The sequence below is a fragment of the Platalea leucorodia genome, assembly GCF_965183815.1.
Source record: "Platalea leucorodia genome assembly, chromosome: 2".
Lineage (NCBI taxonomy): Eukaryota > Metazoa > Chordata > Aves > Pelecaniformes > Threskiornithidae > Platalea > Platalea leucorodia.
Window position 1 is genome coordinate 121,127,417 of NC_138824.1, and position 27,498 is coordinate 121,154,914.

The following is a 27,498-nucleotide window of genomic DNA, read 5'->3' on the forward strand; positions in this document are numbered from 1 at the left end:
GTATTAATCCAGGACTTGCTACAGAGAAAATACCTCAGTTTGCCATTCAGGTTGCTCTAGGATTAAAACCACCAATTCTTATTATATATTCTGATAAGAATTTTAACTCGAACCAAACCATTCTCCTAAGCATTAAACAAAAAGAAAATCCTATTGAATATTTGTGTATGAATATATATGATGTTCCATGTACTTAAAATGTCTCCTTTTAGCTAATGTCACTGCTTAGATGTGAAAGCTGAGATAAAGCTTTCAAAAAGAATCTTGATGCTCGTTGATGCTGTATTCTTTTAATGCACTTCTTTTAATCTCATGGGGAGGAGAGTGCCAATAAAAGCTTAACTTTTCGGTATTGTTTAGTAAAACTGTTAACAACTTTTTTTTTTTTTTTTTTTATTGTCAAAATTTTTAGCACCTTTCAGTTCTGTCCCCCAGTGTCACTTTCTCTTCTTTCTTTCCTAAGTGTTGCTTCCTCAGTTCTTGGATAGCACTTAGAGTTTTCAGTAAACTAAAGAGCCTACAAAACTTCTACTGGATGTTTTGTCATTTAGGAACTATGTCATTCTTCCATCCTACCCCCAAATTTGTATTACCTCTAAGACTTTTTGCTCTTTTACCAGTAGGTACGACAATGCTAAAAATATTGCAAGAATAATACAAAAAATGATTCACAGTCTGATTTTCTGGCAGATCAGTTGATTGTTTGGTTTGTTACAGCTGATGATCTTTTCCAGGTATGGGGCAAGGTCAGCAATAAGAAATGGAGGGGAAAGAATTTCAGCATTACTAATTAGGCTACTATTAGAAGAATGATACATTATTACACTCACTATCTTTTCCTAATAAAGCTTTTTGCAAAAGGAAAAGAAAAGGACAGAAGGCTTGTTAGTACTCATTTGCTGCCCTTTTTCTGGTGTTTACTGTTGATGTGAACAGGTATTTCAGCATGATCTGTAAACTGATCACTTAACTGGGCTCATTATGACCTGAAGACTTCTGAAGTGCTACCATGTTGAGTTATCTTAGTGCCTATGGCTGGTTAGATTATTGAAAATGCGGAATAGATTGAAACTAGAAAATTTTCTTAGCTATCTAGTGTATATGCTGAGGAGTCAAAGGAAGTGTTGCATCCACTGCCTTTGAGAGATTGAACCAATCTAATTTCAAAGATAGAAGCAACACTTCCTCTACCACTTCCCTGGGGAAATTAATTCATAACAAAATAGCTCTTGCCATTAGGTTTTTTGTTTTGTTTTTTAAGTCTTGTAATTATTCTTACATTGATTTCATTACTCCTAGTTAGAACTCTTGGGACCACAAACACAATTTCACTTCCTCTTTCCTGTTTATATATTTTAAATGATTCCAGACCTTTATTCATCCCTTCTTTCCATATGGCCAAAGCTGATAGGTTTATTAATGTTTGTACTATTGGTAAAAACCCAAGATTGGAAATTTTAGCTGTATATAGCTCTAGCAGATTTGCCAGTATTTAGTAATAATGCTGCATGGTGGATTGGGATTTTTATTTTTAAGCTGGAATTGTTTAGCGTGGTGGCCTTTTTCCAAAGAAACTCTCTGGTTCTTTCTGAATATGCAGGGTCTGCAGTTCCAGTGACAGGAGTAATTTTCCAATTCTTTCACATTTATTTAAACAATATTTAAAATTATGAAAAGGCTTTTGTTCTGTGTTTTTTCCCTGCAGTATTTGAAATGGAGTCATCTTACAAAAATAATCTTCAATATTTTTCTGACAAGATTATAGGCAAATTTGTACTGTTTGGTTTAGATGATGATCATATTTAATTTGATACTATTGTTTAATTTTGAGGGCATAATATGCTTCTGTCTTAAAAAATTAGTAAACTGTGATAGAAGTATCAGTGAGACTCAGCTTTTTGATACAGAAATGAATAGGTGCATGCAAAACTGCTTTGGCTAGTTCAATTTTTTATTTTATTAATGTTTGGCTAAGAGTTTAGTTGAAGTTTGTTATTGCTAGTGGTGTGTTGTGGTGTTCTCTTTGGGGATTTTTGTTGTTGTTTTGTCTTATTTTGTTTAATGACTTTTCTGTGTACTTCAGCATGGATGATTACCAAAATCCACACTTCCCGTTACCATATTTCTGCTAGGGAAAATTCAACAGCTGGGAAGGTGAAATAGGATTGAGTCTGTGACTTAGCTGTGTGAATAAATGGATGACTTGAGTTCTGAAGTGAGGACTATGTTTAATGTTAGTTCTTCCTCTATCTTGTATTGCAACCTTGAGTAAGTTAGTTAAGCCATGTCAGTATCCCACCAAGAAAGCAGTTTAATCTTTCAAAGGAGTTTTATTGATGGTTAATCAGTATCTGGTCTCAATATAAAACGCATAAAGTTTAAAATTGGTGCAAATTTTGTCTTTCATTCATTTCTGTATAATGGACTGCCAGCTCGGGTACTTGGTCATTCTGGAAATTAATACTACGATAACTGGTTGATTGCTTCCTGTTTAATGTCTGTCTTCAGGGTGTGTGAGAACGGTCAATGTGCTGGAGTAACAAATGGGACACACAGTACTACTTCTGAGATGAAGAAATCAAAACATCCAGAGTTAGGTATGTTTTTATTTTTCACTATTTAGCAAGAAAATTTACTCTGCTATTCTAGGGGTACAGCAAGAAAACATTCACTTCTTGTGATTGTGTCATTCAGGAGATGTCTATGATGCACCTTCTGTTCCGGTACCTTTGCCACCTGCACGACCTCCTACCAGAGACAACCCAAAACACAGCTCTTTGCTCAACAGGACACCCTCCGATTATGATCTTCTGGTGCCCCCTTTAGGTTGCAGACTTTTTACTGATTACATTTAATGGTTAACATTGCCTAGATGAACCAAATGCCATGTTTATTGAAAAACAACCAATGTTGAGTATGTTAAGAGTACCAAACAAGCTATGGGCTAAATATTGCAGCTTTAAGTCAACATTTGTGTCAGTGATCTGTACTTGGTATCTGTCTGTAAGCCTTCATGCAAGACAGACGAAAAGGCATACTAAATCTGTATTCAAGCTATAAAGAAAAGCAAAACCATTTTCCCTAAAATAAATTACAATTTTTCTCCATAATATGAAGTTTGAGCATTGCAATTTAATGCAAGAGTGGAAGGTTTTTCCTATTGTAGCTTAAATAATTCCATTTCTTTTATCAAATGCACAGAAGAATGCCAAAGAGGTGGTGTATAAGTCAAAGAAAGCTAAATTAAATTAATACGTTTATTTCTGTTTTCTTCCACTTCAAGGGACAGTTCAAAACTCTCTGCTGCCTACAATCACCAAAAGCCATCTTTTCCAACCCTGATTTCTGTTCTGTTCTCCTACACAAAAATCAGTGAGCTCTGCATATATACTGGGGCTGTGCTTGGCCACAACCCATACCTTCACTGACAAACTCAGCTGCATGATCAATAGACTGTAGCGTATGTGTCCTCATCCAGTTTTCTGGTTCCATAAAACCTTTTGAACATTTGCCATGTTCCTGCACTGTACTCGCTCTGGTCCCCGAAGTGTTCCTGAGTTGTGAGAGTACCTAGAATTGAAGGCAGAACAACACATACAAATCACTCTGCTTGGTAACCCTAGTCCTGTCTGCACCACTTTTGTGTAAGGGCTACATTCTTTGCCAAGCCCTAGAAAATTCAGTTTATATCTGGGGTCAAAGCTTTAGAACAGCAGATAAAGATAATACGCAGTATAAATGTAGCAGATTCAATGTAGTCAGCATTGATGTTTGAATATAAATACTTTTGTTAGCTACTGAAACATAGCTGTTATTCTACAATGATATTCAATGAAAGCTTTCATTATAATACAGTCTTTGCAACTGAGCCACTAAAAGAAAGCTCTCCCCCCATCCCACAAAAGAAACTGAGCACTGCAAAAGGTCACTCAGAGCATGTTTTAGAAGAGGATTGTGCATAGTAAGAGTCAGGTTTACAATTTCATTACTGGAGTCACTGAACTGCTAGATGAAGCCTAGGAGTAATGGCCTTAGCAGCCAGAGAAAAACAAATTTTAAGCTTCACTCTTTATTCTACAGTTCTTAATAAATTTTTGCTCATCTAATAATTCTTTTCTAAAATGCAGGTGAAGATGCATTTGATAGCTCACCCCCTTCACTACCACCACCGCCACCGCCTGCTCGGCACAGCATGATTGAGCACACAAAACCTGCTGGCTCAGGAAGCCGACCATCTTCAGGACATGAACTGTTCCTTCATTCAGGTAGGAATACAAAGGAAAGAATGTATTTTGTTTACTTTTCCTTTACTTCAGCAGCTTATCTGTTCTGTGATAAAGTTGTCGTCAGGCTTCAGAAGTCTGTTTTGTCTATACTTCATCATGCAAAATACTAAAAAATAGAGGGTTTTCTTAATGGTGGAGTTGAAACAAACTCAGAATATAAGAAGACTTAACTTCATTATCATGAAGTAATGAAATAAGGTCAATATTTTTATACCAGGCTAGACATTTTGGTAAATTGTACTTTTCTAGTAAGAGTTGTTACTTGTTAAGTGCCAATTTTTCTGTTGTAATCTATAATACTAGTCTGTATCCGTTTGTCAATTCCATTGTTTTCTATAGTAAAACATAATTCATGGTGTTTATTTTCAAGTTGGAACTTGGGGAAAAACTAGAAAATAAGGGAAAAGGACATCCTGATTTGTTAGAACTGTTGTAAAATTTTGCTGCAAATCTGTATTAATTGTGAACACAGTTGCAGGTGCCTGTGGTTCATAACCTTTTTGATAAGTCAATTTTTCACCTAGCTCTCCCCATGAATCAGTGTGACACTTTTTCAGTCCAGTATTTTGCTTATAAAAGGTATAAAAGCTATCTTCACAATTTACAGATTTTTTTCTTTGAGTTGAAAAGTGTTTGATTGTCAGGTTAATTAAGTTGAATATATTTGCTGCTGATGGTACAGATTACAACAGGATTTTTGTGCGTTATAGTGCATACCTGTGAAGTGACTCTTTTTTTCTCTGTGGAAGCTTCCAAAGGATTTTGGTGTCTTAAGTTTACCTGTCCCAGGAATATTTTCAGTGATTATCTAACTTGTGGTGTGGTTAGATGTCTTCCTCCTCCTTTCTTAGAAGCTGTATGGAGAGGGATAAATGAAACGTTTTGGCGATAGTGTCACAGGAATGCTAGAATATAGATGACAAGCAGTCATGTACAACTCCATAATAGCCTGACAGGTTGTTGGGCATTTGGCTGACCTTTGCAAATGATGCTAGCTGTGGAGGAAAGTGAGCTAGTTTAGGCTGAACTGGAATGACCTGTTATGGAATGTTTTTATTATTCAGTCCAGCCTGAATGGGTGCCTCAATTGTATCATCTGATGCAGAAACACGTGCTGCGCCATTCAGTTCTAATGGGAACGGAGAGAAAAAATAGAAGCCCTCACACACAGATGCACACAAGCTCTGTCGATCTGTGTGCAGTTCCCAGAAACATGCAGAATTTTAAATTATTAAGTGTTAGTTCCAAATAATCTAAGAAATACCACTGATAGTGTTAAAAAACATTTAATAGCTTTTAATTAAGAATCTGGAAAATGTATCTGCGGCCATGTATTGTTCTTCATATTTGCATAGGGAACACAACCTTACAGCAGCAGTTTTCATTAATCTTATAAGTGTATATATCTACTTAGGCATACATGGTTGTGTGGATTGGTCTTTTTTTATTCATATGGTATTTCTAAAGCCACATTACGCACTTTGCATCTGTCAAACAAACTGCTGTAGATGATTTATGATGAGTTTTTGATGATTGGTTTCTGTATGAGTCTTGGGGGTGATTTCTCAGCTATCCATCAGAGCCTGTCAGATTAGAATAATAATCTCATCATCAACAACAGCAAAAAGTTGCACTCACATACAAACACTCTTGAGTCCAGAGCAGAAGCCAGGTCCAGGATAATAGCCAAAAAAGGGGGGGGGGGGGGATACAGTATGCCAGGACTATATATTTCTCTCATTTTTTAAATTCTCTTCCTGTAATCAGCAGAGAGAACTGAAAAGCATGGTCACAGCCTTTACCAGTCCCTGTAATATTTACCCGTAGCTGGGACCATATGAATAGGAAATCTGCCCTGCAGTCTTTGTGAACTGCAAAGCATAGAAGTGTTACCAAGCTCTAACCAAACTGAATAGCTGGGTTACTTCTAATTGTGGTGCTTCAGGCTTTGCAACCTCTTCCATGCTTTGCCAGCCACAATCCTAGCAGTGTCAGGGTTGGGTAATTGAAAGGTACCTCATGGATGTAAGCACCAGAGCCATGGTCAGTGCAGGACAGACGACCTTTGAGCCATGCTCTTGGTTTTGTCACTTCAAGACATAGTTACATGCCTACTATGCAAGTGTTCAATTTGGATATATACGTGTGTATGCATTTTTGGATTCGTGGCTCCTCTGTCTGAAGGGAGGCAATTTTAAGCCTAGGTTCTATGCATCAGCCTTCCCTCATATAATAATTCTAATTATTCTAAGACACCTTTTTTTTTCTGTTATTACAGATCCCCATTTTGATCCGATAACTGGTCATGTTCCTTTGCCACCTGCTCGTAGAGTAACTGGAGAAAATGTCAAAACAAATAGGACATCTCAAGACTATGATCAACTTCCTCCCTCTTCAGGTAAGGTAGACAACTGTTCTTGTAGAAAATCAGAACTTTATGAAGCAAAAAAACTTTCATCCATGAAGTCCAATAAGGTTTTTGTCATTCCAGGCAACAAATGGCAATGGTAATGTTGCTTTGCAAAAATAGAAAATCATCAAAGGATAACAGAGATTAAAGTTCAGCAATAAAGGTGGAGGCGACTACCTGTTTGTATGTGTAGATATTATGGCATCAGTTTCACCAGGTGCCAAACTGAATGCTTATGCGTGTTCTAGTGTTCCTTATTTTTTTGAGAAAGGCAGAGATTTTTCTGCCACCTTTAAAGGTCACAAGAGATCAGAAGTCCTGCAGGGACCACACGCATCTCACTTCCATCTTTGTTTCATTGCTCCTAAAAAAAAAAGTAGCTTCACTCTCTAAAGTATTATTATTTTCCAATCTTTTTTGCTAATATGTTTGCCTGAAGTTCTAAGAAAATTTTAAAATGTTTTTTAATAAAACAAGAAGAACCAAAACCAATTAAAATTCAGTCTTCCATTTGCAAAGGAACAGGTCCAGTAGAAGCAATTCCTCTGCCATAGAAATTTTGCTTATGGTTTTCAGGCAACACAAATAATATTTAAAGGAAAGCTACTCAAATTAATTAAAATAATTATAAAATACAAAATATAAAATAAAGTATTACCTGTATTTCAAAGTACTTTCACGAATTTGTAGACAAATTTTCTTTTCTTTAGATGTGCATGGTATATGGGGAAGGGAAAGGATTGTCCCACCTGCATCATTTTGCTGTGTGGGGAGACCACACAAAGAAGGAGCCAAATGATGCTTTGAACCGTTATTTGTTCTCCAGATAAGAGTGAATTGTGCATGAAAACTCTTTTCTAATGCATAAAGAAATGAAGGGACTTATTTCTCTAGTCTTTCAGTTGTAATGATCATGAGTGTTTAATTGCAACAGTCACAAGTGGAAAAATGGTACATTTTTTAAAATTGTAATTATATCTCTCCTTCTTAGGAATATGTAGTTCATCTCTGCTGTGGTATAGGAATGAAAGAATATATTTTTTCAACTTAAAGTACAGTGGAAATTAAGTAAGACTGAAGAGTGCTACAGAATTTTTAATGAATAGCACATTTGAGAATTAGTGTGATGCCTTTGATAAATAGTAGCACTTTTGGGAGGCTACCTTTACTAATATAGCAGTGTTTCTCTTTTTTTCCTGTTGTTAGGGAAAAAAAAAAGAAGTTTTATAATGCATGTTTTATATGTGACACTGAGGGATCTATTTGTCTTACAATGTTAACCTGATTTATTTAGGGGATTTTAAATTCTTCTATAATACAAATTATGACAATGATATGACTACCTTTTAAAGCTACAGTTTTCTTGCAATTCTTGCAATTCTGTGGTAGAATAATTTTTAATTTTCCTAAATTACTGCAAGATGTTTGCTACTCAAGATCTTGGAGCATTCTGATGTCACTTAATAAGTACTTTTCTATCTGTATGTTTCCCACAGCCATCTTCTAAAACACCCACATGTGTCAACCTTTGCTATAAATATCAGTCTAAATCAGCATGATATACAGCAAGATATTCAATTTAATTTCAATTAAATGAAAACTATGTGATAGATCATGTCATACTCTTAATTGGAAAGTTGTTTTTACAGTGGCAGTAATTCCATAGAACAGAACTGATGAGCTTCAGCATGAACTGATTCACCTTCATCTGTGATTTAAAAAGACAATGTAGAGACGTAACTCTATTCAGAACTTTTGTTTTTGCATTTATTCTGAACTAATCAGTTCACTTAGGAAATTCTTCATTTCAGCCCTTTTGCATGGTGATTCTTTGAACTAGCTGGAAAAGAAATATAGTTCACTCTCAAATCTAATTATAATTTAGCCACTGGCTCCCTAGAGTAGCATGGGGAGTCCTTTAACTTCTATGCTTTGGTTTGACTGTTTTTAAGATTGCTGTCATGATGTTTAACTGAATCGTTAACACATAATGAGAAATTTATTCTAATTCAGCAATGTATTTAGTGTTGAACACTTAAGAAATAGTTCTCAACTGTGCACCTAACTATCCCAAAGGCATAGTTTTTCAAACTTCTTATATACAACTTTAAAAAATTATTCCAATAAAAGCAAGAGAAGGAGATATTGCTAATAGTTAGCATATTTTACCTAAGCACAGGCAATGATACGTGGGAAAGGCAGAAGAAAATTAGGCCTCTAATATAGATGTCTGCTGTATTTTCTGAATTTTGCTCTTCTGTAAGAAGTGGTTTCAAATGGCTAGTAAAGTATATTTTTCTGCTGCCTATTCACTCACCTGGCCTTATTAAAGCTCTTGCATTCAAATTTAAATTCCTTTACATGGAAATGTTGGGGAGAGGGTGTCACACATTATTTCAGGGTGGATTTCAGTTAACCCTAAGGGGACTAATCTGCTGCAGTAATACAAAATATGAATATCACACCTAAGAGCTTGATGGACCAATACGTGCAGTTACTCCTTACTCACTTTCTCCCTGCTCTGTCAGTTCCTTAGTAGCGATGTCCCCTGGGTATGCTTTGTTCCTGTACCCTAGTTAGATTAGCTGTAGCTGCTTGCCACTGCTCCACAGAGGGCCTTGCACCACGAGCCTTCGTCACCTGGTTCTCTGATGCTTCTCAGTCTGTTCGTGATAGACCATGGAACATACAGGAGAAGCAGCAAGGGAAGAAAAGAAGAGGGCCATATCACAGCAGAGAGGAATAGACAGTTGCCATCGTTACAAATATCCCTCTCCCACTGTGCCACAGAGCGCTCACCTTACAACTTTTTCTGTGCTTTTTAAACATATATTAAATGAGCCTGTTTCTGCCTTTATGCTAATCCATTACCTAAGGGTTAAATCTAGTGCTGCATTACAGAAATGTAAGTGATAGAGGAAGCTCCTTGCTGTAGAAACTGTTAATTGAATTACATAATTAGAAAATCTATTTGAATTTTTAGTTAAGCATCCAAGGTGGCTGAAACATCAGAGAGGATGGGAGGTTGGGAAGGAAAGTCCTGCTCTAAATACCTCTATCTCAGTGTCCAGATGGACATGCAGCTTAGGCTTAGTATCTTTAAGCTCAGGATCCGATGTGGTACCCAGCTTCAGCTAAAATTTTATGTGGATGTGAAGATATTGAAAGAGATGTCAGCGCTTAAAAAAATAATAATGGGAATTGAGTTAGAGAGAGAAGGCTGAAGATCTTAAAGTGTCTGTGCTATACAGAGATGTCACTATAGTGAGAATAAAATGCCTATGCTGCAAATCTGCTGAGAGAATTAAAAATGACCTTTCTAAATGATGTGATTGCTTAAGAAATTTTGTTTGGAAGCTTCAGCAAAGTGAAGGTTTTATACAAGAAATAAGCCTATATTAGACTGGGTAGAGCAAAAAATATCTTAGGTAGCACACACAGAGAAGGATCTGATCTATGCATAAGGAATTTCTTATGTACTTCAGTCCCAGGGAAAAATGTAAAGTTTGCAAATTAATTTTGTTTCATCTTCTATAGAAATTAAGTCCATAATGAAATGTGCATATTAAAACAGTTGGAAATGTTTGTGAAAGAAAACTGATTGTTTTTAACACGATACACCATTATTTTAAATATATTCTTCTGTTACAGTCTTGAGTTTTCTAAAATAAGTGAAATGAGAAATTTGAATTTGTTTCTCATTTGGTTTTTAGTTATTAACCACATTTCCTGACCTGTAGTTACTTTCTCAAACCAGTGTGTTTCATGGATCTTCCACACCTTCATAGCAGGTTTGCATCTGCTTCAGGTGTGTTTACTAGAATGCTTAGCATTTATATAATTCTTTTCATCTTCAGAGAGGAAAAAATCTTACCAAATATGAAATAGCCCTTAGTATCTGCAGGTTGTGTCATAACTATTTGCAAGGAAAATAGGCAATGAAATTAGAACAAAATTAATCTTAGCCCCTTACTGTAAATTTTTAATCAAATTGCTCTCATCCATTTTTTGTATGAATATCACCATCTTGCTGAAAGTACTATTTGCTTATTTTCTTTGAATTAAGAAATGGAATTAAAATTTATAGCAACACTCTCATCTGAATGCATGGAAGCGAAGTTGAGAGAAAAATACATCTTGTTTAGATGTTCACTAATGTGAACTATTTTCACTCATCTGAAGTGTTTAATGCACTCAGTTGAATTACAGTTCTTTCTATCCAGTGTTGTGATAAATTAGCATCTTGTAACAGCAATACTAGAAATACAGCATTCTTTCATCACTAAAAAACTGCCTCTGAAGTACTTAACACTGCAAAATGCCAGTAGTGTCAGTGTAAGTAAACAGGAAGCATCACAGCCAGAAATTCCTCTAATTTATCTATCAAAGTCACTGTTGATGAAACTTTTTAGAACTCTTTTTGAAGGATTAAAGACTTTTTTTTTTTTAATACTTTGCTCTTGAAAGTGTTTTCTGCACTATGCCTGCTTGTATTTAAGCTTCTTATTGTGGAGTCAGTGAGGATAAAGAGGTTTCAGTAAAGTACCAAGTTTACTTGAGCACAAAACTCTTGACTCAGAGAAGATTAGCAAGTTTGAATATTAGCTTTTTTCATCAGCACATTATGATTCTTAGCACCAGCATTAACTGTGAAGGTAACCTTTCCATAGAAGAGAAGGAAAGGGGAGATATTTCCAAAGGAGGACTGGAGAGGAAGGATCGTGTTCTGCTCTCACCACTGAAAATAATTGGACTAGAGGTTTTTTTGAGAAACCAGTTATTTCTGTACTTCTGCATAGCTGCTATGCATGAAATGGACTGCAACCAACTGAACAGAATCTGCAAGATGTACCAATAAGTGACGGATTTTTCTCCCTCAGACATATTTGGCTGGATTCCTCTTCTGCACAACTTACGGTCCTGAATAAAATTGTGATCATTTTTTTTTTTTTCCTTTTTAAAACAGACTAAGAAAAGGTTCTGAAACTGTGGGTTGAGAGTGGAGAGCCTTTAAAATTTTGACTGGCTATTTTCATTATCTTTGCCATTTCATCACGCTTTCTTTTTCTTCCAAGTTTGGATAATTCACATTGTAACTTGCATGTTCCTATCATATTAAAATGGTATTCCACTACATTATTTCCATTTTGGATGTTCTTGAGGAATTCAGCTTCTGTCCGAATTTTAAAATGAGATAATCAGTGAATTAAAATATCTCTTCATGTTTCTTTAGAATTTTACCTTTTAAATTGCTTCGTGAGGCTTAACCTACCTATAACACTGTTTTAAGCCAATTGGTAATGATTTCTATCTCCTTTATTTGAAACAGATGGTTCACAAGCACCAGCCAGGCCCCCTAAACCTCTTCCTCGGAGGACTGCACCAGAAATACACCACAGGAAAGCATACAGCTCTGACAGTTCCACGGAAAATGTGGATGCAAAAATTGCAAAACTTATGGGAGAGGGCTATTCCTTTGAAGAAGTCAAGAGGGCACTTGAAATTGCCCAGAATAATGTCGACGTGGCCCGTAGTATTTTAAGAGAATTTGTCTGTTTTCCTCCACCGGTCTCCCCACGTCTCAATCTATAGCAGCGTCAAGATATTCTTGGAGCGTGTGAATTCTACATATACATGTATGGATTGGGGAATGTGAGAAAGAAGAGAATGGAATATTTTTCTTTCATCCTTACTAGAAGGGTGTTTGTTTCCAGCCGTTTATCAAAGGCTCATGGCTGCTCTGATCAAGACTTATAAATATGCTGAGGCTTATGTATTTTTGCTAGCCATACTTTTTTAAATCAGGGTTGAACTGACAAAATAATTTAAAGAAGTTTACTTCCCTAGAACTTTTAATCTGTGAAATGCTTTTTCTTGTTTACAAGTTGGCAAGTTACAGTTTTCTAGTTGACGCCTGTACTATGTTCCTGTTCATATTCCCGTGTACTTGTGGTCAGTTCTGCTGTAGCATTCCCAACAGTTTCCATGCTGACCACCCCATCAACTAAATCATCACTTTTCAGAAGTTCTGTGTGTTGTTTGTTTTTTTTTTTTTTCTCTTACAAGATGCTTTAATTGTTTTTTGCATTTCAGCTCATCAAATGCAAAAAGTATGTGGCCTTCACTACTGATTTTTTTTTTCTTCTGAGATTCCTTTGCTTTTGAGAGAGGAAATATCTGAATGTAAAATGCATTATTCTGTCTCGGAAATGCCTTTTTAAAGGTATTTTGACAGTAATGTTGGGCAGCTTTCTGTTTAACATGAATTCCATGACCTGTAGTCCTCAAGGTCTTTTATACACAGTTTCCACAAAAAAATCCCAACCAACAAATAGAACACTTCATGCAGCAGTGATACTGAGTTCCGACATGTAAAAGCTCTTTTGAATTTGAGTATTTGATTGCAAATGTTCAAAAAAGCCAAATGCACATGATAATACTGTGTTTTGATTACACACTAATGGCACCAGTTCTCTATGACCTATTTAAACTGAGGCATGCCAGACTAGAAGGAATCTTTTTAAATCATACTGTGGCATTCAGGTAAATTCCAGTTCTAACTTCTGTAAAGTAGAATGCGGTTAATTTTTTGTTTGAGTGATTATCCTGTGGTTCATTGTGGCTTGGATCAGTTTGTATTAACATGGAAACTTTAAATCTTTGATGCACTGTTAATTCCTAATGCTACTGTAGCAATATTTTTTGCGAAGTTCTTTAGTAACCTCCTCCTCTGTACACTTTACTATACTCAAGTATGTGGTTCATACCCAAATTCATTCAGTCACTTTCCAGCTGCTTAGTTGAAAATACATTTTTGCTTTACATGGTTAGTGATACTCCAGGCTTTGATGTTTTGTTTTTGAACCCAAATTGATGCAAACCAAATTAAAAATCTTCCCAATTTTAGAAAAGAGAGAGAAGACAACTCTATTCTTAGTACACTCAAAGTTAAGAGTCCAAATATTTCCAGAATAATTCTTAAGATTGCTGCTTTCTTGTTTTTTTAGGAAACTTTGAAATCTTATTTTCTTGTATTATTATTGAAAATATGAAACCATGTGGTAGTTAGAATATTTTTCACATTTTGAGATGTGACCAGTATATGAGAATTTTCACAGTGTGCTAAGCTGAGTGTGAGGTACCTATTTGTTGTTCCCTTTCAGCTGTCAGTGTTCTCCTTCGCTCAGAGCAAGTGGTAAAAGTTACATCACTAACAGGATCAGATCTCAGCAGCCAATGCATTTGGTTTAAAGATTTTTTAAAGACAGCATATGGCTGAATTGCAGGATTCAAAGTAACTGGGAACACCCAGTGGAAATTACTGTGATATCTCAAAGTCCATCGTTTCATCAGAGAACTTATTCTTACAACTAATTAAATAAATTATTCTGTAGCATCACAAAGCATAGTATGGATACCATTAACCTGCTTCAGTGATAAAAGATGGTCAGGAGAATTCAGGATATAGGGAAGAGCTTCTGTTCCATTTTGATTTAAGCAAGTGATTCTGAGTTTACGTCCTAGAAAAGGGCATTTGCAACTTCCTTTACATGTTCATTCCTTGAGTACAGCTTGTGAAAAGTTTTGGTTAAAGTTATATTCTGTGCTTTTAGTTCAAGTAAATCTCTTTCCTCTGTTTTGGGGGAAAGTTTTGTGTAGTCTTGAACCTTCTTGTTCATTTGGTTTGTTTACAACATCACGCCAGCATTTTAGCTAGCTATAAATTCAAAATGATTCATACTATGTACTGGAATTACTTAAATGAGGTTCTAGCATAACTGCCAGCATAGCAATGACGACAGTGAAAAAAGAACACTTTACAAGGATGAGGAAACAATCTGCAGATTGAGTTTTGAAATTTTGAATTGTAATGGAGAACTCATTTTCTTTTTTTATGCAGCAGCTTAGTATAAATGGCAGCCTTATGTTTCAATTAGAGGCTGGAACTGCTGCCTGATAGATTAAGGTTTTTAAATTTTTCCTTCTCCTTTCTGGTTGTGACCACCAGTGACACTTCTTTTTTGTAGTATGTGTTAAAAAAAGCTTGATGAGCAATATTCTGAGTGGTAACTTGAAAAGAGTTCCATTAATCTTTAAATGAGTGTGCACTTCTAAATAGTGGAATGTGAAGACTTATTTCAAACTTGTTTTGGTTAATAGTTTTAAAGTCAAACGAGCAAAATTGCTTTGCTAGAGTGTTGGTGTTTACTGTGCAGGAATTAATAGGCTTAAAAGAAATTAATCTGGCTACAGTCTAGTTCTCTAAACACATAGTTCTCTAAACATATTTTAACCTTTGAAAGACTTAAGGGTTTGAGCCTGGCAGTGTGTTACGCAATATATAACTTTAAGGAAGACTGACTTCAGTAAGAGTGCTTGAATGAACAAAGCTGGTTAAACTCAGAAGCATGTGCTGTCATATTTCTTCCAATTAAATGTCATTGCAGGCTTTAGACCATCATTCTGATGTCTGTTGGCCTCACCTTTTATCTCTTTTTGGCTAAATTGCTGCATTTTGAGCAAATTGGCTGAATCGGAAGTTGAGCAAAGTAAGTGGACATCAGCAGCATGGATCTTTTCCAAAGACTATGAGTAGAAAGAAATGGAAATCGTGATAAAATAAATGCATTTAATATGATTAGCCATGTTAAGGGCTTGGCTGGAACCCTAAAATGGCCACTGGTAAAATTTGTTAATGTTCAGTATCTCAAGAGTGCATCTGGCACAGTTTTTTTCATAATGTGAATTTAGGAAGTTTTGTACCAGGATCATTTCTCCTGTTATATTTCTCTCATTTTCAGCTTGAAGCTTTACTTTGCACTGATGACTCTGACCTGAAAGCATTTAAATTTGTATCTCTAAAGCTTGACAAATTTTGAAGCAAATGAACACCGTATTCTAAGCAAATTCAGGTACTACCTGTTGACCTGGAATTTAGCTCTTTTAGGAATGACTTCTTGAAAAAGGACTTCAGTAGTTTCCATTTTGAAGGATTTTCTTTCAAATAACTATTTTATCTGAAAATGCCTTTTATAAACTTGTCTAACATGTGGCAGACTTAGTGATGTGTTCGATTAATTTATATTTTATTCAACATTCTTTTTAAATTTTGGTTATTATGTAAGCTCAAGTTCTTTATCTGTTCTTGTAAGGTATTTTATAAAATTAATGTTAACAGAACGTTGGGTTGGTCCGTGATTTTTCAAGACTCTGTCTCTCTGTTATTGAATATTATTACTTTCCATATGCTGCTTTAGAAACATAGCCTATCCTGTGTAGGGGTCTTAGAAACCATTGTTTTGTAAGCCAGAAAAACGAGGCCTTGCTCTAAAATAAGGTGAATCATTGCATTGAGACATTTGCTTTATATCCCCATGCATTACTTCATTTCTAAATTTCAGTAGTAAAAATTTATAAATCGGCAGTAATTTTGGAATGTGCATGTAATAGTTGTATGGCAGAAAGATGATAATCATTAAATATTTAGAATCCAAAGTGGTGAACATATAGTCCGACTGTACATTAATTTACAGGATCCTGAAGAAAATTACAATAAGCTCACACTGATATTTCTTTAACAACCCGTGCATTTACATTCTCAAGCATTGTACTCTTAATGTAAAAAATATTTTAGGGGTGTAAAACGTTTTTTTCTGTTACTGTATTCCAGCGTTCTGAAAAATGTTTAGAAAAATCTAAGCCCTCTACTGTGCATGACAATACAACTATTACTATTTAAAGCTCAACACCATTCCCTGCAGGTCAGATTAGACCTTCAGTGATGAGATTTTCATGGTTCTTTCTTCAGTCTATGTTAAATCCTTGTCCATTATATAGGTCGCTAGTCACATTACTAAGTAGGGACGTTAACTGTTTGGTATACTTGTCCGTAGTACTATAGCTGCCTATTTCTTTCATTTTTACTCTTCCAGTGTGAAAGTCAGCTGTCACTTTATTGTGTTACAATCAAATTTTAGCAGCTGGGTGCTCTAGGAATGTTTCCGGAATTTTTGTTTGATAGACCCAGTCATTTATTCTGTACAAGATACCTACCTCCGTTTGTCAGTTGCAATGAGTCTCCATCAGGAAAGTGATAAACTTAGGTTTTAAAACTGTGTCTAGGAGGGAGAATTCTTATTCAAATAAATCCTAAATCACAAGTCTCTCAACCTTAAATCGCAAAATAAATCTTAAATTTGTGAAACTTAATCCCATAACCTTCCTGAACATCATAAGGAATTTAAAGGCCTCAGAATAATATGAACCATGACAAGATTCTTGCTTCCTAGACCTGCCAGAAACGAAAGCATAAACCCATTGAATACTGATCTTGGGACTGTGAAGCTGCTTGCATCTGTCTTGATCTGTGAAGGAATCAGCCTGTCTAACTACAATAATACTTGTTTGAAAAAAGTCAGCTTTTTTATTGCAATAACTGCCACGGTAGCCAGCAAGATGGGAGGGGAGCAGAGAACTACGTAGAAGATGATAGTTCTGTCCTAACAATCTGAGCCCCTCTCTCCTGGTGGCGTACAAGATTTAGCTGGTTTGAACTGCCTGGGTGTCTAGTGCAAATGAAGGAGTATTTGTTAAGATTACTCCAGTCTTCAGTTACTGCGTCCTTCTCCAAGAAATTTTAAATTGTTTTGTAAATTGTAAATGTTTTGGAACAGGATGCCACGGTCTTAGCAGCAGAGGGAAGTGTGAAGTAGCACTCTGCTCAGAATGGTTTGTGATGCTAGCAAAACAACCAAAGGCTTCATAAGGATTTAAGTGGAAACACCTCAGATTTAAAGCTCATCATCTTGGTTTTTGAAGGGTGTGTATATGTACATGCTAGTCTGGTGAAGCACGGAGGAGGAGAGAGTATTCCCACTGATGCCAGCCTGTGGAGTTCAGAACTAGGTCGTGGTACTCACTTCTGCAAAATACCTGCTGCTTTTGGATAGCTGAACTGAATCTGCAGAATAATCAAGCTACTATAGTCATCCATGTTTTAAAAGGCAAGTTTTTCTCCCTAGATAGCTGGGGAGGCGCATATATTTACTCCAAAATAGAGAGTGTTCTTCTATGTGTCTGTGTAATGATTAGGACACTGAAAATAATAAATGCTCCCTAGTTTTCATTAGACCACAATGCAATAAGTGCCCTAAGGAGGACTTGTCTTTTGTTAATTTGCTAATTGCATATCACTGAATGTCAAATGCTGTAAGCCAGCCTACATCATCAGCCATTCAGAAATACCTCAAGGTAGTGGCTGGCATAGTTTTCTGAAGCTATTATCTTGCTTGAACATGTGTCTTTCAGGTGTTCCCTCTTAAAGTTTACATCTTCATTACCAGTTCACTATGGTCCATATAAAATTCTTGGACCATTATTTCAAAATTTTTATTCTCTGTACTTTTCACTACGACTGTTTTCAGCAGTACATTTATTATATAGGCTCATACACTGAAATTCAAATTATTGTGCTCTCACACATCCCAGCTTGGGCCAAGTTCAGCCCTGCCTTTGTCCCACAACAGATGCATCACTTGCATCCTCATCTGCTCCCTCTAAGACTGTTACTCCTCTCTTCCTCCCACCCCAAATCTCTTCACAGTGACATCAACCACCAGCGCATCCTTCATCTCCGTAACGACAGACACTTGACAGTTTCCCATCTCAGCTTGCGGCCACATCTGTATTTTCTTCTGTAATCCCTCATAAGCGTTGTGCTAGTCTTGCCTGTCTCAACCATTATACAGATTTTCTGTGCCATAGCTGAATGGCCCCTGTGAGCGCAGTTGTCCAAAATGGATTCAGAATTCTGTGAGAAAGCCTGTTTTCTTTGTTAATATCACTGGCGTTTTTTTCCTGCTCCCCTGTTGGCCTGGAAATATGCTCTTATGTTTCATGATTTGTTTGTCAGGGATGGAGATGAAATCCACTGCTTATTTCAGCAGATCTCTATTCTGTTTCTGAGATATGAAAAGAAACCAATAAAGACATCCTCTCCCAATAACAGTCCTTGTGTTTGAGATGGCTTATGTCGCAATATGAGAGTTAAGAAATTTGTCCAATGAATGTGGTTTGTAGCTTGGAAAGTCACAATTATATTTGATTACTTCTAGTACTGGGTGAGGTGCCGGTTGAAGTGCTAAATTTCATAAGATGCGTCAGTGAAGTTGGGAAGTTGCTTGCAGATAAAGGTAACCGATTACCTTGTGTGGCCAGGATAAAAGATTGACTCTATACCTTGGATGTCAAATAAGTATCATGTAGCTTGAAAATTCTCACACAGAAAGGGTAAAAATGCAACATCTGAATGATTCCACCAATGGCCACCAAAAGACTTTTATTTTTCATTTGCCGGGTAACCGCGCCCACAGTTTGGCTGGATGATGATAATTTTGTAGCTTTTTAGGTGAAGCAATGTTTGTGAGCATGACTGTAGATAGAGGGTTCCTGGTTTTGCATGCTGCTGCCCGGGGGGTACGCATTATGGTTTTCCCAAAATCTAACAGAAAAGGACGGTTTATATTAGGTGTTATACAAATGTAGACTACCCACCCAGAAGAGATGGTCCAGAGACAAGATAGCTGGATGGTGAGGGAAGGGTTGAGAAGGTACAAGCTGCGTGAGCAGGGAGGTGGTGAAGGTGGTGTGTTAGAACCATGGTTTATCTTGGGGGAGCAGGAGTAGTGTAATGGAAGGAGGAGGGCGGGAATAGGGGTGACAGGGAACTGCCAAGAGGGAAGTGTGGAGTGAATCAGGTGAGAGAAGATGGGTAGAAGTCTGGAGCAAACAGCAAAAAGCAGAAAGAAAAAAAAGTCTGACATATTAGAAAAATGTTTTAAGTGTTTCAGAGTATGGGTAGAGGAGGGAATTTGAGTTGTAGGGTGCAATGGTGCACCGAAGTGGGAGAAATGTTACTCACCATGTTTGGGACACAGCATAGTCACATGAAAAGGGCATTATGGATCTGCATGTATCATTCCTAGGTGACCTGCAGCATAGTTAATACCCTTATTTTAGTATTTACCCTCACGCTACTACTCTTCACCCCCACCTTGCTGTCGTCTCTGGTGCAGCTCTGAAATTCTGTGTGGCAAACTGCTCAGTCAGTTCTCAAAGCAACATTTTTTTTGCCAGTGGTTTAACATGTGGTGGTTTCCAGGCCCTTCGAGGCTTTTCTGTATGTTTTGAGGTTTAGTTCCAGCAAGACGACTATGAGCAATAAACAAAGCTGGCTTGGAGTTAAACAGATTTGTCTTCAGGCGTTGGCATCCTTTCCTTTGATGTGTTGGTCTTGCTGAGTAAACAGTCTCCAAGATTATCAGGAGAGGCAGAGTCTTAATTGTATCTGTGCTTTGTTTTTATGATGTTAGATACTGGCTGACCAGGGCACTGCTGCAGGCTGTGAACCTGCCATCAAACTGGCTCTTGGTTCCCTTTTTAACCACATCCCATAACAATTCCTGAGGGCCTGAGACCAAATTAAAGTTGTCTGTGGCTTCGTTCAAAGATGATGTGGGTATGTTTTTCACTTTCTGTGGCTGTGTCACTCGCGGTATTCACGTGTGGTGCCATGAGCATAATGCTGTAAAATTCAACCTGTCCAGAAACCCATGTCATTTCCATGCTTATTTAGTGGTTGATATAATTTGCCTTGTGAAGTGCACAAGGTTCCTGTGACGGGGTGTGCAGGACAAAGGTTAATTTCTTGCTAGTGATGAGTACAGCAGTGTGGACTAACAGCTAATACACAGAGGCTCCTGTTGATGTACAAACTATCTTAGCAGTGTGGATTGATTTTTCGTGGTTGGTTGAGCTGAAATTTATTTTTCGGTGATCTGCCCTTATGGGACCTTGTATTATTTGTATCATCATTGTATTTGAGCTCACTCCATTACAGTAATATCCGTGCCTTTTGAGACTGCCTGGTCCCCCTTTCAAGACTGTAGCAAAGTCTGTCAAGATAGCTGAGATGTGTGGAGGGGGACTGGTTGGCTGATTTGTTAGTGGCATGTGTTTGTGGGATAAACGGGATTTCAGGAGAAGCGTTTTATTTTTTTTAAAGATAATGTTTTTTTATGGTGGAAAAGCTTTTATTTTCAGTTTTTGGAAGCTATTGTATGTGCCTTCAAAGAAAGGAAGATGCTGGTACTCTTTTTCCTTGTTTTTCAAGGTATATATTGAACAGTGGCTTTGATGGAGCCACATATTCTCCAACTATTTTTTTTTCCTCCTTGATTAATCAACAACTAAAAAAACTTCTGCTCTTTATATAGTTGCTGAAATTATGCCAATGTACCGATGCTTGTTCAACAGCTACACTGTTTGAACAAGACATTGTTATCTCCTGGTGGCAAGTCAGTGACAACAGGGTAAAAAGGTTTATCAGAGGAAACAGGGGAAGGAGGGTTGTGGCAGGTAACTGCAAAGGAGGAAAATGAAAACAGATGAAGAAAATACTTTTAAGAAAAAAAGGAAGAAAGAAAATGGTTCATTTGGTGAACATTCTTTCACCAGAAGTAAATGAGAAATGTAAATAACATCATTAGCTAAAACACAAATGGTGGTAGACAATACGACTTAATAATTCTATTTAATCCTGCTTTAAATTAACAGCAAGTCTCAGACAGAAAGAATGGGCCTTTCATTTGTTCCTTATACTATAACAAAAATATGTTTAATTAACATCTTCTAAGATTAGAAAATATTCATAAAATTAAGTGGGTTTGAAATAGATAGTGAGAAAGTTCACCAAATCTTGCAAATGAATGACTAAGCAAAGAAAACCCCATTTGTCATTTGGCAGTTTTGTATCAGAGCCCAGTTTGGAGAACCTGTTAAATCTAGAAAATGTTGAGACCTTACTACAGGAGAGGACCTCCTCTTAAGTCTTGGGAAGGCTCATAACACACGTAAGTAACAGGGTGTATTTAATTTGGGGTTGGAATTGCATGTTACAGGAATGTTAGTTTAAGCGTTACCCAGCTATGTAACTCCCACAATATTCAGGGTTATGCTTTTTCCTGTATTGAGTGCCAGCAGCCTGCAGTCCAGTTACACATTCATTCTTCCTCCATGCAGAACTTGCAACAGGTTATTCTTTGAAATGGAAGGTTGTTTGGGTTTTTTTTTCTCAGCATTGAAATCTGCGTTTCACTTTTCAATGCAGTGGTGGAAATAATTTTCCAACTCCGGAGCAGTCATGCTGTGATTATGCCTTATGCTCATCATTGGCATTAAATCATGCAGCCATCAGGCATGCTGAAAATTGTTATTGCATAATATAATTAAATTATTTTGGGGGCAATTGCGATACCTCATTTTCAGGTGGTCCAGTTTCAAAAGGGGCTTCCTGATCGTCCAGCGTATTTTAAGATTTCTCAATTGGAGCACTTAAAATTATCTGTGCACCTAAAATCAGTAGCTGCCTTTGGTATCACAATTTAAACATATTTATCCAGAGAAACTCTATAATGTGCCCCTGGTAGGTGTTCCAGTGTGTAGAAGGCAGAAGGGGGGCGGGAGAGAGGGGAGGGAGATGCCCTCTTTCTAGTTCTCTGTGAGTCTATAATATTTAATCTCTACACTGTAGAGGTTTTATTTTCTGTGATACTAGTAAAGCTTGTGTGAGTTTCGTCACTCAAGAAATACAATTTATGTGTATTTCACTCAGTTTAAATACAGAAACACATCTAGAGACAGCAGAAATGTGTGAGGCAGGCTGGTAGGGTAGTTTACAAATGTACAAAGGAGAGCACTCCTTCTGCATTGGTGTAAGGAACTCGGGAACAAAGCGGACAATACTTCATTTGCATGGCCGCTGAATAACCTGTAGGGAGAGGGAGACTCCCGGAAAAAACAGCCTATAATAAGCTTAGAAATGCTTGCCTGATCTCTGGGCTGCATGTCAGCTCATTTGAAGCTGCAACGACAGTGGGCTTTCTTGGATTAGAGAATGAGAAAGAAGGGGAAAGTCCTTAAGACTTTGGCACTTTTTTGCATTCTATGTTTGCATCAATGAATTGGGCCCTGTTGAAAGCGAGGGATCAGTTTTACAAAGCTATATCCTGACAGGAGGCGATCTTGCTAGGGCTTGCCTTTCAGTTTAGAGAGAAATTGGACTTTGAGACTGAAACTAAAAATATCAGGTAAAGATAACGACAGAATATTTGGTTATGCAAGTTTGGCTGGGGGGTTGACAATTATTTACAATCCCTTACCTTGAAGTTCTTCATCTTTAAACTCCGTTAAGTAAAATCCATGGTTTCTGAGGTGTTTGTGTTCCCTTCCCCATTGGGAAGGAGGGGCCTGTTTCATTTATGAAAGCTCTATCAGATTAATTGGGTGGGGGGGTGGGGAGCAGGTTCCAGAAGATTCGGTTTTCAAAATGCTTTGAAAGCTATTTTAGGAGTGGTGATAACAGAACTCACATATATAGAGGGAGGCATCCTTTGGGTGTAAAGCAGTGTCCCTGTGGCAAGCAGTAACAAGTATATGAAGACGGTTTATGTCTCTAAGAAACAATCTCAGTCATTTTGCTGATCTTTTGCTTATGCTGTGAGAGAATATTGTTTCTTGAGAAGCATAGTTGTAGCTTAATTGTATGATAGTTGGAATTTAAATACACAAGTGTAGCTCATTTATTTGCATTTCTGAAAGTGGAGCTTGGCATTGTACACAATGCTGGAGAAGGCAAATGGGAAGCTGCAAAACACCCATTCCTTGTTCTGTCTAGAGAATAAGAAGTTTGGCCTTTCTACAATTGTACTGTGATCAATGGGAGAGAGAGGCCAGACGATAAGTGATGGAATAAAGCATTACAGGATTGTTTTTACTGTTTGTCCAAGATCTCTCATTGGTGATTTTGGGTCATTTTTGCAAAGGCAAAAATTTGATGAGTTCAGTTTAAAGGAGGAGTCAAACTGTCATGGGTTCAGCAGGAGATGTCATGGCAAGTTCAAAGGGTAGGTGAAAATAATGGTATTTGCCTCCCTATGCTGGGAAAACAAAGTTCACGTGGGCCAAGGGACAGGGCTTCTCATCATGTGGGTGTCCACAGTTTGTTTCCTTTCTCCCTTAACTGTTCTCTTTTCCATTAATAGGTTCTCTTCCTATTTCTCCAGATTTTCTGTATGTAATGCAAGTAGCAGTGTTGCCTGCATTCCCACTGTGCTGGAATATAGAGTCTCAGAAAAAGTTCCTCATGAAGCACTTGCTGTGGTGTAAGGAGGAACAGGATGCTAGAGCCGAGTGGCACAAGGATGGCCTTCTGCATATTAATGGTGGGGAAATAAAAGGAGAAAGAGAAACTGCTTAGAGGGAAAGGAGGTAAAAAACTTATTGCTTAATAAAGTATTAAATTGAAGCTGAAAGAAAAGAGAAAAAATTGTCAGTATGTGTCCAGTGCAGGAACATGGGTTTGCAGATGTATCAGAAGCAAGTGTTCCTTCCTAGACGCTACTGGAATAGCATATGTTAAAAAAAAAGAAAAACGTGTTTCAATATCTGCCCTTCTGTTCAGTTGTAAGCCGAACGTCTTTGTCTTAGCACTTATACATGCCGATATATACTTTTTATTAGAGACCAAAATCAGTTCTCCTCTAATTGTAATATTTATGCCCATGGCCAGATATGGTGACTGTAATTTTATCACTGTATGGATCATGCAAATTTGATTGTGTATATGTTTTTATATATATATTGGTGCCAGTTTGTTTATTCACTTTCAAATACCAGGGTTGTGAGACTGCACAATGCCTAAAGGCCGTAAAAGGGAGGAAAGTTTAATGTAAAAGCAGTTCCAAACAAGTCTGTATTGTGGTTAAGGGATCTCAGTTTTTCTAAACATACCTTGTTCAAGCACTTAGGACTCCAAGCTCTTGCTGTAAGTTTCTGTTTCTTAGGCTTCTATCAAAACACTTAAGTCAGTGAAGGCTGACTTCTGTGTGCCTCACTTCTATTGATCTAAAAATCAAATAGATAACAATAAGGTACATGGGCCAAAGACCTCATGATTTGAAATGAAACACAATTAAAAGCTGATGATCTGGGCTAAAGCCGTTAGAAGGGACTTATGCTCAAATTAATCTACATATCTTGTTTCTATTAAGCTTTTTCCTAATATAATGGAACAAACTTTTGCTTCTTATTCCACTTTGACCTTTCCTCAACCAAACTTCTACTGCCTCAAAATCAGGAGTCTAACTGCAGAGATTCCCCTGCCCCGAGAAAACAGGTTGCTCCATGCAGAAGAAACTGTCAGGATGTTGACACAAAAATGCAGTGTTTTTAGCTTGCTGTTTTTCTCATCTTTGGGAGTGTAGAGAAAACACAGAAGTGAAATTACATTGCTATCATTATTGCTGTTTATCTGATCCAGGACAAAGTCTGTTGTTACAGTGGTGAGACAAACCCCATTGAACCAGATGCTGGACAAATGAAAAATACAGAAAAAAAAAACGGGTCCTCTACCAGTAATTTTATCCCTAATGGAAGGGAGAAACACATATTAATACCCTATTGTAGTATAAAATAGGAATAAGACGAGGGAAAACTTAAGAAAATAGACGTGTAGGAGAGTGCAAGCAAATGGTATCTTGATGGGCACCGTTTCTTGTATATCAACATCTGTGAAAGGTAGCATGGGAGTTTCAACCAAGAAAAATTTTGGACAGTGTTGAGATTTCTTTGCAGATATTTGTGAAATGCAATTTGATTTGCAGATGCCTGAAGTATGGCAGTGGGGGAGCCCTTCTTACCTTTATAAACCTTTAGGATCTTTCTTAAAACCTTCATTCTCTCCTGGAGTCACATTCTCAGTAAAAGCAGATGCACATTTTTGAATTATATTCCTACAGCTCTCTTCTCACGGTGTTCTGCTAGTCGTCTCCCCCCAACTGCTTCAGTCTCACGCTTCACATTTTTCTCGTGGTTCATCTTATATATTCTTATATATTCTCTAAGCTTCCCTCATGCCTTTTCTTTGCTCATTAGGAAACTATTCCCCTGTCATTAAGACTTTCCTCAGGAAATTGTGAAATCATGTGTTCCCACCCTTGCTGGCTATTGCAGCCTAAGTGCCACAGCTGATGAGAGCTTGTGCCCTGCTCTTCAAGATCCTGACATGTTACCCTGTGATCTTCCTCTTCCTTTACAATTTTCATTGCCTAGGAACATTCAGTGACAATAACGCTTTGCTTCTTTCTTGCCCCTTTCTTCCACAGTAACTGTTATCTCATTAGAAGCTGTTCATTATCTGTCCGTTCCTCAGCTGTTTGTGCCATCCCGAAGTACCTGGCTTCCTTTAGCTGCCTGGCCAGCTCTGTAAGTGTTGCTTTAAGTGCAGTCATTTCTTGTCTGGACAGTCAAATATCAGTGCAACATTGAGAACCTTAAGCTTTTAAATATGCCCGTGTTTGTCCCTTTTTTTTTTTAGTATTTGGCGGTTGGAATCATACTTGTCTGTATGTTTCTATAGTGCTGTCATCTCTTCAGTGTTCTCCGTGATGCTGAATGGTAACTCCTAATCTATAGGTGAAATGCTTGATGGCAGGAGTGTCAGGTTGTGAACGTGTGGGATCTCTCAAATTAAGTTAAATAGGCTCTTAGGGGAGCCTCGGGAAGAAGGCATGCTGTGGTTTGTGGTAAGATATGAGCAGCGGTATAGCTGCTGAGGGTGTGGGCTGTACAACTACAACGGATCAGACCACCGCTGCTGCGGTGACTCCAGGTGAAGGCTGCTGTCTAAGGCAACACTAATGTGACTGCTTTTACCAGCCTAAGACACCCTGGTTCCCTGTTACTTGAAGGGAGGCTAGAAAGCTGAGGGAAGTGCAATTGCTGGCTGGGCAAGAATTCCCATATTATTCCTTGCATCAGCCCCCATGCTTGCCTCAGTCTTACCTGGAAAGAGTAAGGTAACTTTGCCTTTACCAGGAAAGTTCATAGAAAAATGGGTAGGGGGGCACTGTGGTGCACCACCTCTGGGAGCAGGTTTAAGCTGGTGATCTTGGCCCCTTGTTATTAAAGGAGAGGGTTTCATTTTATTGTTGTTTTTTTTTTTTAATGAAAATGCAGATATTAGCATGTCCTGTGGGTTGTAGTAAAGTGTGATAGCCAGGAAGGCTACGGTGCTAGCTGTTTTCCTGAGGTGAGTCGGAAGATACAAATGATAGCAACTCATCTACTTGGCTTGGTGATTTTAATAACATATAGTTTCACTTTAAACAGGAGCCCACTGAACTAGGCATATGAAAACCAGCTTAAATGTGTAAGAGCTTGCAGGTGGCAACAGTGCAGAGAAATGGTGTTAAAGAGAAGGGACTAATTTTACAGCCTGGGAAGGTAACAGAGTTTTTTCTAAGTGGGGTTTTTTCCCTACAATTTTTTTTCATCCACTTTTTAGCAAATCTTAAGTTTTATAATGAAATGTGGTATATTTGTGTGCTTTGAAATGATCCAGTTTCTACCTTGTAAAAACTTGGTTGTTACTCAATAGGGGAGGATTCCAGCTGGTCACTGCTGTTTGAAAAGATTGTTTAATGGTATGCCACCTCTTTCGTGGGATATCCGCACTATTTTAATTTACTTTTTTAAAATATTCTTGTGCATTGTCTGGCTGCAGGGGGGTTGGTATCTTGACTCTGTGCTGGAAATGAAGAATTTGCTTCGAATGTGCTTTGATGGACTCTGCAGCTGCGGTGGTTTCTGTCTGTCTGCTGCAGAAGGTGCTGTATGCACCCTGAGTGCTGTCGTTCCTGACAACACGGTGTTCATATTATCTGCACCCTCAGTAACTGGCATCTT

The 27,498-nt window shown here is 37.6% G+C and overlaps 1 protein-coding gene across 4 annotated transcripts in view; it reads left to right on the forward strand.

Annotated features, from left to right (window-relative positions):
- CBLB (Cbl proto-oncogene B) overlaps positions 1–14,680 on the forward strand; it is a gene marked incomplete at its 5' end in the record, with an annotated part of 135,595 nt that extends 120,915 nt beyond the window's left edge. For 3 of the 4 annotated variants that reach the window (XM_082336900.1, XM_082336901.1, XM_082336903.1), the window contains 5 exons: positions 2,509–2,597; positions 2,695–2,826; positions 4,128–4,265; positions 6,565–6,684; positions 12,026–14,680. In XM_082336900.1, the coding sequence (XP_082193026.1) occupies positions 2,509–2,597; positions 2,695–2,826; positions 4,128–4,265; positions 6,565–6,684; positions 12,026–12,288 (742 nt within the window). In that variant the 3' untranslated portion in view covers positions 12,289–14,680. The remainder of the gene's footprint in view (positions 1–2,508; positions 2,598–2,694; positions 2,827–4,127; positions 4,266–6,564; positions 6,685–12,025) is intronic. The other variant, XM_082336902.1, reaches the window with a different exon arrangement.
- Positions 14,681–27,498: the final 12,818 nt, after the last annotated feature.